The sequence below is a fragment of the Squalius cephalus genome (assembly GCF_949319135.1).
Source record: "Squalius cephalus genome assembly, chromosome: 21".
Taxonomy (NCBI): Eukaryota; Metazoa; Chordata; class Actinopteri; order Cypriniformes; family Leuciscidae; genus Squalius; species Squalius cephalus.
The window spans coordinates 32,271,789-32,285,588 of record NC_137142.1 but is presented as its reverse complement, the minus strand read 5'-3'; the positions used below and the strand labels follow the sequence as shown (position 1 = coordinate 32,285,588).

At 35.9% G+C, this 13,800-nt stretch overlaps 2 protein-coding genes across 3 annotated transcripts in view; one reads left to right on the top strand and one right to left on the bottom strand.

Moving 5' to 3' along the window:
* Positions 1-3,966, bottom strand: part of anapc1 (anaphase promoting complex subunit 1) — a 72,134-nt gene extending 68,168 nt beyond the window's left edge. For both annotated transcript variants that reach the window (XM_079854948.1, XM_079854949.1), the window contains exons 1-4: positions 3,772-3,966; positions 2,278-2,514; positions 805-960; positions 60-102 (exon numbers count right to left, since the gene is read on the bottom strand). In XM_079854948.1, coding sequence (XP_079711074.1) covers positions 60-102; positions 805-960; positions 2,278-2,490 — 412 coding nt within the window. In that variant the 5' untranslated portion in view covers positions 2,491-2,514; positions 3,772-3,966. The remainder of the gene's footprint in view (positions 1-59; positions 103-804; positions 961-2,277; positions 2,515-3,771) is intronic.
* A 4,722-nt stretch (positions 3,967-8,688) lies between these two features.
* On the top strand, positions 8,689-11,650 carry vip (vasoactive intestinal peptide). The gene is made up of 6 exons (XM_079855371.1): positions 8,689-8,839; positions 9,259-9,363; positions 10,067-10,171; positions 10,713-10,844; positions 10,934-11,042; positions 11,129-11,650. Coding segments are annotated over exons 1-6 (462 nt in total). The 5' UTR covers positions 8,689-8,837; the 3' UTR covers positions 11,138-11,650.
* The last annotated feature ends 2,150 nt before the right edge of the window (positions 11,651-13,800 follow it).

The following is a 13,800-nucleotide window of genomic DNA, read 5'->3' as shown; positions in this document are numbered from 1 at the left end:
TAACTTGTGTGGCAACAATAATATAACAAAAACAACACAAAAATGTATAAGATTCTTACCATCTTTTTTAGACTGAGGAACGGTGAAATGACACCATAGAGCCTATAAAACAATAAGTGAAATTATATTATACTGAATTATGAAAAGTATGAAAAGTGATTCTTGACAAAGCAGCCCCAAAACGTATTTGAGCACTTCAAAAATGTCTATACACTACCGTTCACTGGGGTCAGGAGGTTTAATACTAAATTAATACTTTTATTCAGCAAGGATGCATTAAACTGATCAAAAGTGATAGTTATAAGGTTACAAAAGATTTCTATTACAAATAAATGCTGTTTCTATTTATCAAAGAATCCTAAAATAAAAATCTGTCACAATTTCCTCAAAAATATGAAGCAGCACAACTGTTTTCAACATTGATAATAATCAGAAATGTTTCTTGAGCAGCAAATCATCATATTAGAATGATTTCTGAAGGATCGTGTGACACTGAAGACTGGAGTAATGATTTGATCACATGAATAAAACATATTACAATAGAAAACATTTATTTTAAATTGGGGTTTTTTTTTGCTGTTTTTGGTTCACATAAATGCAGTCTTGTTGAGCTGAAGAGACTTTCGGTCAAAAACATAAACAAACCTTATCAACCCCAAACTTTTAAATGGTAGTGTATAGAATTGATTGTATTACATAAAAAAATATCAAACGGTAATTATTATATTTTCTCACTTTACCCAGAAATGGCTTGGAAATGTGAAGTTTATTCTGAGAAAAGGTCTAGCACAAGTTAGACAGTACCTGTTGAACTGGGCTGTCCACCGTGAAGGCCTTGTACACATATGAGGCTTGATTCTTACTGCCACGGCTCCAGATGACCATGTTTCCAGCCACATACAGCTCCTCCTCATATTCAACCTCATCAGGAGCAGTTCCCTTCCTCAGCCGCCAGCGCTCCTGCCAATCACACCATAATCAAACTTAAAGGGATAGTTCAACAAAAAATTATAATTCTGGCATTAATTACTCACCCTCATGTCGTTCCAAACCTGTAAGACTTTTGTTCGTCTTCGGAACAAAAATGAAGATCTTTTTTGATTAAAGGGGTCATGAACTGGCTCTTTTATATTTTTTATATTGTTGTCTGATGTCAACTTATGACGTTTGCTTGGTTTTTACATTCAAAAACATCAAAATGAATAAGTAATAGGCTATTTTCTATCCTGGTTTTGAGCCTAGCTCCTGAAACGCTCGGTTTTTATGGGCGTGCCGCATTGAAGACTTGGAAGTAAACGCCCACTGCTATGATTGGATTACAGTTTTGCATATTATAATGAGTTTCATGTAATGCGCGAATCGGTGGGCGGGGCTAAACAGGCAGTGTTGAAGTAGGCGTTGATCTTCTTCTGTGGAGGCGGGGTTTGACACCCTTTGACGTCATAGATCCCCACTTTGAAAAACCTGCCGTTCGCTGTGCCTGGTGTCAATAAAAGCTTTTATTGGACTAACAAGGAAGTTTTCAGTTCTGAAACTTGCAGGATATTTTTATAGTATGATGACCTCTTATATGTCAAAAGCTCAAGGAAAATTTGATTTCTCAGTTCATCACTCCTTTAAATCTGAGCAATTTCTGTCCCTTCATTGACAGTCAACGCAACTGACACTTTGTCACTTCAAAAAGTTCATAAAGAGATCGTAAAACTAATCCATATGAATTGAGCGGTTTAGTCCAAACTATATGTAAAGACAAGGTCGCTTTATATGATGAACAGATATGTGAATCAATGTTTATATGTGTAAACATATAATACATATAATATGTGTGTTATTATAAACATAAATATGTTTATATGTGTGTTTTATTCACGTTTATATGTGAATAAAAGCCTAAATTAAATCTGTTCATCATATAAAGTGATTGAGACTCTTCAGAAAATTAACTAAACTGGTCAATTCATATGGATTAGCTTTATGATCTCTTTATGAACTTTCTGAAGCATCAAAGTGGTAGTTGCATAGCTGTCAACGGAGGGACAAAAATCACTCCGATTTCATCAAAACGATCTTCATTTTTGTTCTGAAGATGAACGAAAGTCTTACAGGTTTGGAAAGACGTGAAGGTGAGTAATTAATGACAGACTTTTCATTTTTGGGTGAGTTAACCCTATAAAACATTTAGTATTTTAATTAACAAAAGTTTGCTTTCACTTTAAGGAAAAAGAGCAGTGCAAACATGCTGCTAAACAAAACATCTCCTAATATGGGGAAAACTACCTTCTCTCGCTCCTGTAGAGTGACCTCCTGAAGGGATCCCACGAGCCCAGCCGCCCCGTCGGAGGACCAGAGCTCAGAGGCCGGCTGGAGCTGCCGCAGCTGGAGATTCACGGCATTCGGGTGATTTTTGCAGTGCTCACGACCGAATGGGACAAACGACTGCAATTCGCCTGCGGCTATCATTGTGGCTCTCTCTTCATAGATGTGCGACATGAGTTCCCAATATCAGCATTATTTCTGTGAAACACAAGGACATAGAAAAAAAAAAACGGTGTAATTAATACAGAATGGGTTGACATTTATTTTACCTTCAGTATGGCAGCAAATTAAGTCTGCATTATTGATGACCTTTTGTATCATATTATACAACATATAATATCTCAAACATCTTTTCAAAAGCACTTTTTTGAGCATATGTTAATTTTGACATTGCTGCTGTTTTTCACAAAATATAAAAAAATAGGTGAATGTGCATATTTAATGAAAAACAGCATAAACACCCAAAACACAAACAAATGAACATGGTCGTGCAAGAACTTATCCCCCGGTTTCACAGAAAAGGCTTAAGCCTAGTTCCAGACTAAAATGCATGTTTGAGCTGTTTTAACTGAAAGAAACTTTCTCTGACAGATCTTAAAATATGTCAGTGCCATTGTTTTGTCTCAAGATGCACACCAGTAATGTTTTTTTCTAAGGCACATTTATAAAGACTACTTTACTGTCCTAATTGAACTAAGGCCTATTCCTGGCTTAATCTAAGGCCTGTCTGTGAAACCGGGCCTATATGTTGTAACATTAGATAATATATATATATATATATCTTTGAAATTGCATTATAATTGTACTATACTTAATAAGCCAGCATTGTAGCATGACTGCCCATCTGTTTGTCGGTCTATACATGTCTTTCTTTCAGTTTATATGAGAAAACATCTGTGCATATATCCACCTAACAATCTATCTATCTAGCAGACATGTGCATATCTAATCTATTTATCGTTCTATCTGTCTTGTCTATAGTTCTATCTATTATTTTATCTATCCATCTATTCATCATTCTGCCTGTCTATCCATTAATCGTTCTGTCTATCTATCAACACACATATACTATTTATTTCCATACAACATCTATCTGTCAATCTATAAGTATATTTCGTGCACTGTCAACTGTCCACCTAAAATCACCACACAAAGCAAAAGTTTATCAGCTGCAGACAAAAATAAAACATTTACTGCAGTTTTTAATCCAGTGTCTTGTATCAGTGACAGTTACATTTGTTATGGCATGCGATTAATTCATTACTTAATGAATTCCGGGGAAATCCTTTAGTAAATTCCTCAATTACCCTGCACATGACCTCTTATCTTTTGTTTTTGCTTGTAACGTGTAACAGTGTTTAGGGGAAAAACACGAAACTTTCTATATTTCAGTTAGACTGTCATCCTGTCAGCATTAGCAGCCGAGCTACTGCTAACATCCGCTCGAATCTTCACCTGCTAATAACAAATAGTCGATCTTCCTGTCCTGGAGTGCGGTCCTTCCCTTTGACAGATGCCTCTCCCTCTGCAATCGCCTGCTCGTTGAGCCCAACATACAAACACATCAAAGTATGCAGTGAAAACCGATCGAGCAGAGCACACTACACTGTTTCAAATGAACGCGGACATGTTGTTATCCCGTGACGCACTTCCGAACTTCTGACCAATCAGAGAGCTGCGTTCTGGACGCGCAATCGCACGCATCTGTCGGCACCAAAGTGATGGTGCTATCATTCACTGTATCATGGCTTTAGCGTGGTTTTTCGATACATGCCGTGGATTACCATGGTACTTTACACAATACCATGGTATTATCACGTATATGGCCAAATATATATATATATTTCCGTGGTGCATGTCCAAAAAACCCCAGTAACACCCCAGTATCTTGACGGTATTTTTCTTAAAGAAAGGTGTCAACATTGAAAATCATATATTTTATTTTGTATCCTTTGTATGGCATGTGGACTGAAAGCAGGAGAAAATCTGGACAGGTGGCCAGTACCCCTATCTTTCTAAATATAAAATAAGAATTTTAAATAGATGTTAAATGCTAGTTCGATAGCTATATTCCATTACATGAGTCCTATGATAGATCCTTTTCAAAAATAAATACAAAACCTGTCACAATTGAAGTTGACAAAAAGATTGAATCCCATATTTGGTGATAATAGCAATAACAAGAGATTTATACACTTATTTGTTGTAGGTCGGTCATTTTTGACCAGGAACATCCACAAGTGGGACTTTGTTCCATTTTGTACAAAACAAACTTCCTGGTTAAACATTAAAGCTATGAGATAAACAGCGCAAATTATTTTGTTGAATATTGACAAAATTGTCCACAAATAATGCTTTTTTTTTCACCCAAAAACTGCAGGTGCATAAGCTCAGATCATTGAGGCCTACAATCAATCAGTTCCAAAAAGAAATACAAAACCTGTGCTAATTGAAAGAAAAGAAGTTGACAAAAAGATTGAATCCAATAATTGGTGATAATATGGCATAACGAGCGATTTTCAAGCAATTTTTAAAAGGCCGGTCATTTTTGACTGAAAGCATCACAGGTGTTTACAGGGTTTTCAACACAGCACAAGGGTTAAACTAATAAAATTACTAATATATTAGAGCAGATTTAGCCATTGTGGTGTGGTAATAATTTTATTATTCACCACAATCAAAAATATTTATTTACATTTTTAAGACATTTCGAGCCCCCATTGGAAGTTTACTACACGTCTTGTGTGAGTGCTTGTAAAGACATTCATGTAAACACGGGACAGCACAGATATTGATTTATTTTTAATGCACTGATGATTACACTTCTCATGTTACTGCCTCTTAGGATTAATAACGACTATGTTGTTGTATTCTTCATTTGTAAGTTGATTAGGATAAAAGCGTATGCTAAATGAATTAAAGTAAATGTTTTTTTCTGATGTTCAGAAAGTTCAAATGTTCAAATCTGCTTTACAGCTTCATACAAATGATAATGACAAAATATTTTGTATGTACTGTAATGTTGATAAAATAATAAATAAATATTTTTATTGTATAGCTATGATTTTGAATACCACCCATATTTATTCTCTGAATATTGGTGATTTCTTAATCATGAACAAAATAACTGCATAGCAACAAGCACACTAAAACCTAAAGCCACAGATTATTAATAACACTTTTCTATTAGCTCTCCAAGGCTGCAGGTCTTAATAAGTTGAATTTGAATTATCATGGCACAGAAGAACAAGGTAGTGACTCTGGAGCCCTGAGACAATGAGATATGAGATATGTATGCTTGGAAAATCAATTTTAGAAAACTTGCTTGGTATTTGATGCAAGCATTGTACTGTATTTTATGCATGCTGTATAAAAGCTATTCATATTTTGATATGTATATTTGTTTTGCAATCAACAGAGAAATCGATTCTGTTTGAGTGAAACCAATAGATTCTGAGGTGGTATTGAATTTCAGGCATTTTATTTCCCATAAACTCTGACACAATAGAGATGGATGTGTTGAGATCAATATGAATTCAATAGAGACGGAATAAAGGTTGCACGCTTCCTCTATAGACTTGCAGAGATTCTTAATGTACACTAGATAGTGTGTTCCTGAATGAATGTGTGTTGTCATCTCACTCGATTATTTTTCAATAAAACTCCTCCCTCTCACACATATGGGAAGCATCACCTCAGATTGTTTCTGTGTATTACTAAACCCAAGTCTTTCCACTGCGTGCACAGCTAAACTTCAGCTAGTTAAATTGGCAATATCGAATGCAGAACTTCACAATATGACAGAGTCGTGCAAAGAAAATATTTCGCCAATGACTGAGAGCTGTCACATCCACGTCTGAGTCAAGAGCATATACATGGGGAATGGGAAGAAACTGCATGATGCTCGTGTGCGAGATGACGTACGGAAAACAGTCAGTGTGCAAAGATGAAACTATTAGTCATAGGACAACACACAGGCTTGAAATATTCTATGGCAATCAGCATTAATTATTGAGTTGTGCATAAATGTGTTTGTGTACAATATTTTTCAATTCTAGATAGATAGATAGATAGATAGATAGATAGATAGATAGATAGATAGATAGATAGATAGATAGATAGATAGATAGATAGATAGATAGATAGATAGATGTACTTCTTTTTTAAATGCATTTCTAAAATAAATATAATTTAGATTGAAATGGATGTACTACGCTAAATAAACCTCCTAATGCGATTGGCCGAGTGGAGTGACGTCTCGGGAGGATGATGCTGTTGTCTTTAGCTTTGATTACAGATCTAATGATGCTCTGATAGCATTATTGAAGCTAATGTCCTCCGTGTGGCCAGATATACAGATGTATTTACTGGATTAATCTGGATGCACTTAAGGGTTTGTCTAACTGATCCGTCACAGGGTTTTTGGGCCGCAGTATAAAGATATTGACAGATTTTCAAGACAAATGAATAAACTAAATATTACAAACCTAACATCGACATATTGATTCATTTTAAATTTCTTAAAACTCTTTCAGTTTGTTAGAGCTCCTTAAAGACATTTTATTCTTTTTTTTTGACAGTTTATTGAGAAGTAACGACTTGAACCTGCAGCTTGTTAAGTCAAGCATCTTTATTTCTATTGCTCATATTTGGTGTTACGGATTTGAACAACTCCCTAACACTATATTAAACTCCGCCATCTAATTGATCCAGATAAAGGAAGTCTCACGCTTAGATTCTGTCTAGATGCTACGGAGTGAACACAGAACAGGGACTGAAATTGTTTTTGTCGACTTGATTTATTGGCATCACATCTGCAATCTGCTTCCCTCATTAATCACTTCATCCACAAGGAAATCCAGTCCCAGAAAACAGCCTTCCAGATCAAATCATTAGAATGCTGTTCAGGTCAAAGGTCGAGTGGTCCCTGTTACTGCAGAGAAATATGTAAACCAGGACTCGTCGTTCAAACTATGAGGACAGTCCTAATGCCAGGCCAACGGCTAACATATATTAATGAGAATAAATGACGACTTTTCAAAGTAATGAGTGATCAGGACAACCGTCTCTAGGGTCTTAGTGGACACTTATGCATATAAACATTTCCTGTGTTGATGCTTTAAAAGAGTCTGGTTTATGTCACTATAGCGGCTCTCCACAACTGACCATGTTTGTTCATTATTTTGGCAGTGATGTATTTAATGCAGAGAATGATCCTGTTAGCAAAGGGATTGAACCGGGGTGAAGATGAGGGTAGACTACAGCTGTGCAAAGATATCCTTAATCATATCCATTCACTAATGTTTGTTTAAAATAATCTCTTTGTATATCTATCTATCGTTCTGTCTATCTATCTATCTATCTATCTATCTATCTATCTATCTATCTATCTATCTATCTATCTATCTATCTATCTATCTATCTATCTATCTTTATTTCTCTCTGTCTGTCTATCTATCTTTCTATCTGTCTGTCTGTCTATCATTCTGTCGTTCTGTCGTTCTATCTATCTATCTATCTATCTATCTATCTATCTATCTATCTATCTATCTATCTATCTATCTATTGTTCTGTCTATCATCTATATATCTGTCTGTCTATATCTATCTATCTATCTATCTATATATCGATCTATCTATCTATGCATCTATCTATCCATTGTTCTGTCTATCTATCTATCTATCTATCTATCTATCTATCTATCTATCTATCTATCTATCTATCTATCTATCTATCTATCTATCTATGTATTGTTCTGTCTATCATCTATATATCTGTCTGTCTATATCTATCTATCTATCTATCTATCTATCTATCTATCTATCGATCTATCTATCTATCAATCTATCTATCTATCTATCTATCTATCTATCTATCTATCTATCTATCGTTCTATCTATCCATTGTTCTGTCTATCATCTATCTATCTATCTATCTATAAAAAAAATTGTGTAGAAATCCATATAATATTCCCTTTAATGTTTTTTTAGATCAGTTCCAAATTTAGGGAAAAAAATGACAAAAGGAATTTTGTGCAGGAATTATTTTTTACCTTGGGAAGTCCTGCTAGGTTTATTGTTTCATGTTTCATGCTCGCATCTCTTCTTTGACCAAAAAATGCATCCATGCAAACAAATATCCAAAGAATGAATCACCAATGACAAAAAACATTCTGAGCAATCACAAACTTGATTTCACCAGTGTGTGTGTGTGTGTGTGTGTGTGTGTGTGTGTGTGTGTGTGTGTGTGTGTGTGTGTGTGTGAAGTGTGCCTGCCGACCAATGACGAACACATCCATCCCAATGGGACTTTCTTCGTGACGTATTAACACAAATCAAATCTGATTGTCTTCCTCTCTGATGGAAAGTATTCAGACATATAAAACGGGGCGAGGGGTGAGACTATTCAAAGAGACACAAGACCGCGAAAAGGAACTTTAAAAACCACCTGGTCACTTTGGGAGATTTGACTGGAGGCATTTCAGGACCCCGATCAGCGCGCGGATCACATCACCATAGCTCATGTAAGTTCCTTTGATTTTAATATTTGAACATTTACCAGTTACTTTTTACTTCTGTACATGTTACATTCATTTAGACTAGTTTTATTTTACAAACTCAAGAAATTGCATGACATATAGCCTACATTAATTAATGTCCACTGAAACAGTAATATTTAGTATTTTCTATACAAACTAATCTTCAATTGTTTTAGGCAAAGCAAAAAAAAAAAAAAAAATCTTAGAATTAATCAAAATAGAAATATCTTCTATAAAGAAGCCCCTTTTAATTATAATGTTTGCGAAAAGAGTGCACATTTTAAGTTAGTTTTTGCAAATGCATTCAAATGCCTTTACAATTGCATTCAAGCTTTAAAAAGCATTTACATTTGATTGTTAATTATTGCAATGTTAAATCACAGTATGTATTCATGTATGCACAGGTGTAAAGCAATGCTCGTGAGGAACGGCTCTCAGATTTTGCTCTTCATAACTCTCTCCAGTGTTTTATATGCCCGGACCTTAAGTTTACCCTTCGCCTCCATGAGGTAAGAGCTTTATTCTATGAAAGCACACGAATTAAACACAATTCCTAACTCTTTTGTAAGGTTTTAAAGCATTTTATAAATCGGAATACGAGCGCGCGCTGTCCGCGCCATCAGAGCTGTGCGCGCGCATGGTGACTGAATCGCACCAGAAAAGAAAACAAGAAAGACGATTTAAAATAAAAACACGGGGAAAGAAAGAGAAGAAAGTTATTTTTGTTGTCTTATTGGATATATAAGTAGGTAGGTTACAATTCTGATACGCTGTATGAACCAATCAAGTAGGGAAAATCCCTATTTAGTTTACACACCGTTTCTTTCAATAGGCTACCGAATTAAAATGGTCATTTAATTGTCATTGAGTTATTTTAATCACCTCCAAATGCTTGAAATCGTTGGTGGCTCTTACACAAACATGCTAAATGTACCATGTTAATCATAGTTTCCGGGAAAATAGTTCTTATTCTTATAGAATGTTAATACGAGTTCTTCAAGAAGCTTTTAGAATATGAACGTTTTTAGTTTAACTGGAATTTTGATGGAAACTGAGACAGACATTGCTCGAAATCTTTCATATAATTAAAACAAGCATCTTTTATTACAACTCAGTGCTATAAGAGCAACTGAAATAGACTGCCATTCACTGGTTTCTAGAGTAAAGTTGGTTATTTCACTTGTGAAATGATTGGTTTCTGTGTCTGTGCAGAGATACCAGACACGCAGACGGGCTCTTCACAAGCGGATACAGTAAACTTCTCGGACAGTTATCTGCCAGACGATACCTGGAGTCATTGATCGGAAAGCGAGTCAGGTAACCCTTTTTTTTATGCCAATGCATCTGGGTTTAGTGGCATTTGACAATCCGGCAGAGGTGAAATCCTTGACATGATCCATAGCCATGCTGGAACCAGCCTAAGGTGATTTGATGGTTTTCACTGGTCACCCAGGTGGTCCCAAAACCTTCTAAAACCATTAAACCAGAATAGTGGAAACCAACTTGGTGGCGAACTAAAACCATCAATTGTCTCAGACTGGTTTTAGAAGAGAGAGTTTTTAGATGTTTTAATAGGGAGAGGAGAAATCAGATCCTGTAATTAGGAGACAGATCAACTGAACTTGGTGTAAAGGGAATTATATTTTGCTAATCCTTCAATATAATCACAGATTTTAGATGCAAAGAAAGTTGTTATCTACTTTAATGGATTATTTATCCATATGGAGACTCTGATCAATCTCAAAATGTCCATAGGATTATATACCGTATAATCTTATAATCCTGTAAGGCTGGTCTGCCAAATGTCAAATGAACTGTTAGGAATGTATATCTGACCTGTTTCTTTGTGCAATTTTAGTGATGATTTGATGGAAGACCAGGCGCCGATGAAGCGTCATTCAGACGCAATATTCACAGACAACTACAGCCGCTTTCGCAAGCAGATGGCGGTGAAGAAATATCTTAACTCTGTTCTAACAGGGAAGAGAAGGTATAAAGGACCAGCATGTTGCTGCTTGCATGTTTTGTGGTTTTAAACAATGAAAAGGGTATTTTACTGGTGTTTTTTCCTTTCTTCAGTCAAGAAGACCCACCCAGCATGCAGGAGGAATCGGCTGGCGGAGAGACCTCGTATCGGGAGAGCTACGATGACGTCACTGTAGACCGACTTCTGAATCATATACCGTTGGTAAGTTAGACGGAGACGTGCATGGCTTTGTATTACCAACAGTCTGGTTTTCAAGCACATTTAAACACTGATCTTTTCTCTTCTAGCCGCTCTGAGGTGGGTTTGAAGGCAAGAAAACAACTCTCCTTGACCATCATAGGTTTTCCATTTACACAGTCTAGTATAGGACATCAGCATAATACTAAAAACAACGTGTTGAAGAAAAAGAAAACGTAAATGTTTGCACTGTACATAGAAATTAAACTTTGATGAGAGATGTTAGCTTTAAGATGCACATAGTGTGCTTTGGCCTTGGAACCGACACGTTTGCTTTGACATGTTTCCTGTAAATTGTAGATCAATAAATGCATTGAAACAAGCCCCGGACTGGTACGATAATAAGAGAACCACATATTTGGACCTGAAGACTGCTGATTGGACCCGTGACATATCTCGAATGATGATGTATCTCCGTGCATTTTGTAAATTGAATTATTTTGTAAAATAATATTGATGTTGCTTCTGTGTGAATTCTAACTCTAGAGGGATCATTTGGGTTTGGGAGGGTCAGGCACTGGAAATCTTTATTTTTGCCATTCAAAGTATAATAAAAGGTTGAAGAGCCATACAATTCTTGAGTGCGCTCAATTTCAATGTTGCTCTTGGTCCGGCCTCAAGCGTGAAACAAACTTGAACCATGAACTACAATTGATTCATGGTCATGTTTTGGTTCCACCGACAGCCATTCAGAATAATGGGCCATTACTTTGAAGAATGTTCACACTGTCTCAATTATATTTCTGTGACTTATGACTGCCATATGTTTTCATCCCTGAAAATACAGATAAATTGGACTTAAGGAGCACAGGTGCAGAGCAAGACAAAAATGTTAAATATTGCATAGCACTCACTTTTTTAGAAAAATGTGGTAAATATACAGGCAGCTGGAGTAATGATGGGTGTCACATGATGGTGCGATTATGATGCAGTCTGAAGACAGATATATTCAGAAGGGTTTGTCCGCTCTCCATTCTTCCACCAAATTAAACAGCAAAAGGTGTGCGATCATTCATTCTTGTAATTCCAGAGAAAGGCTTATTTTGAGAACTTCCGAAAGGAAACGGTCATTAGTATTAGCCGGCCTGTGACTAAGCGTCTACAACGCATTAAAGGCAGCTCTGGACATTGAATCATAAATGTCAGAGGATATGGAATGCCAAAGAAGCCGTTATATAAGATGACATGCACTGTAAGAAGGGACTTTGGTCGCCAAAATTAGGCTTGTCTGTCAAATTAGATTTATTTTGAGTTGTCCTTTGGCCTGGAAATGTGGTTTGGTTTGTACCAATTAAACTATAACTGATATAAATATCTGAAAGAGACAGCTAAGTGGTCAGAGCTCAAAAATAAGGATGGTCCAGTGCCAGTGTGAGAGTGTTTGAGCCAGCAGATTAGTCAACAATGCGTTGTCACGAAATATTACGTTTGTTTTTCATGTGCATGTGTTTTTATGCATTGCAAGCCATTTATGATGAAGGTTTGATTTGTATTATAATAGATAGGTTAATAGTATATATATATATATATAATAGTTAGGTTTGTGTTTTTCTGTTGGAAATACAAATGGAGTTAGGGTTAAAGTCAGGGTTAAAGTTAAGGTAACCCAAACATTTGATTCTTAACAGCGTGGTTTAAGCTTAGTTAAGAATAGGTTATTATCAATGAGTGCCCTATTCTTTTGATTGGTCGGCCAGGTTGTTATTGTTGAAGTGCTCTACTTGGCTTAGGTAAGTGAAGAGGCTGTTATGTGTTCTTCTGTGGCCGTGCTTCTCTTAATGCATGTGTCATTTTAGCCTGTCATTTGTAATCCTTGTGGCAGTTGCACATCCCATCTTCCTGGAAATGCCAGAAATCAAACTGAATGAAAAATAACAAACAATCAGAAAAAAACATGGACTAAATATCATGTGTTTGGTCTTAATTTGTCACATTGGATTTATATCATTACAGCACTAAGTAGGAGGAAATGTAAAAATGGAGATGACTAATTGAAAATTACTCATGCACCAAAACTTTTATTTGCGTAATATGCTCTATTTATATATGAACATTTATTGTTAGCAATTGGCTGTATATAGCCCACTGCTAGCAATAAATATTCATTTATCCATGTTAACTCCATTAAGAAACATTATGATTTTTCTAATTCTATTAAAGGGGCGGTTGATTATGATTTAACTTTTCTAACTTTAGTTAGTGTGTAATGTTGCTGTTTGAGCATAAACAACATCAGCAAAGTTACAATGCTCAAAGTTCAAAGCAAAGGGAGATATTTTCTTTTAAAGAAATTGCTTTTTAAGGACTACTATAATCAATGACTAGAAGATAACTACACATAAGCTACATAAATTCACCAACTAACCATTCAGAAAGTTTGTCTACATGTTATCACTTCTTGAGTCTTTCAAACTCTTCTTTCTGACTTCGGTTTGAACATAAAAGGCTAAAAGTTTTTGAAATTTCCAGTGAATGTCTGTGTGAGGTAAAAGGACACAAGCTGTTGAAGCTCCGCCCCCTGTGCCGGGAGCAGCAGCTCATTTGCATTTAAAGGAACAGACACAAAAACAGTCCGTTTTTGCTCACCCTCAAAAAGTGACAATTTTAACATGTTATATAAAAATATCTGTGGGGTATTTTGAGCTAAAACTTCACATACACACTCTGCGGGCATCAGAGACTTATTTTACACCTTGTGAAAAGGGCATTATACCACCACTTT

Excerpts from the sequence above, each read along its gene's own strand:
- vip (XM_079855371.1), top strand. Across the intron at positions 10,172-10,712 it reads TTGATCGGAAAGCGAGTCAG|TGATGATTTGATGGAAGACC; the intron begins GTAACCCTTTTT and ends GTGCAATTTTAG. Across the intron at positions 10,845-10,933 it reads GTTCTAACAGGGAAGAGAAG|TCAAGAAGACCCACCCAGCA; the intron begins GTATAAAGGACC and ends TCCTTTCTTCAG.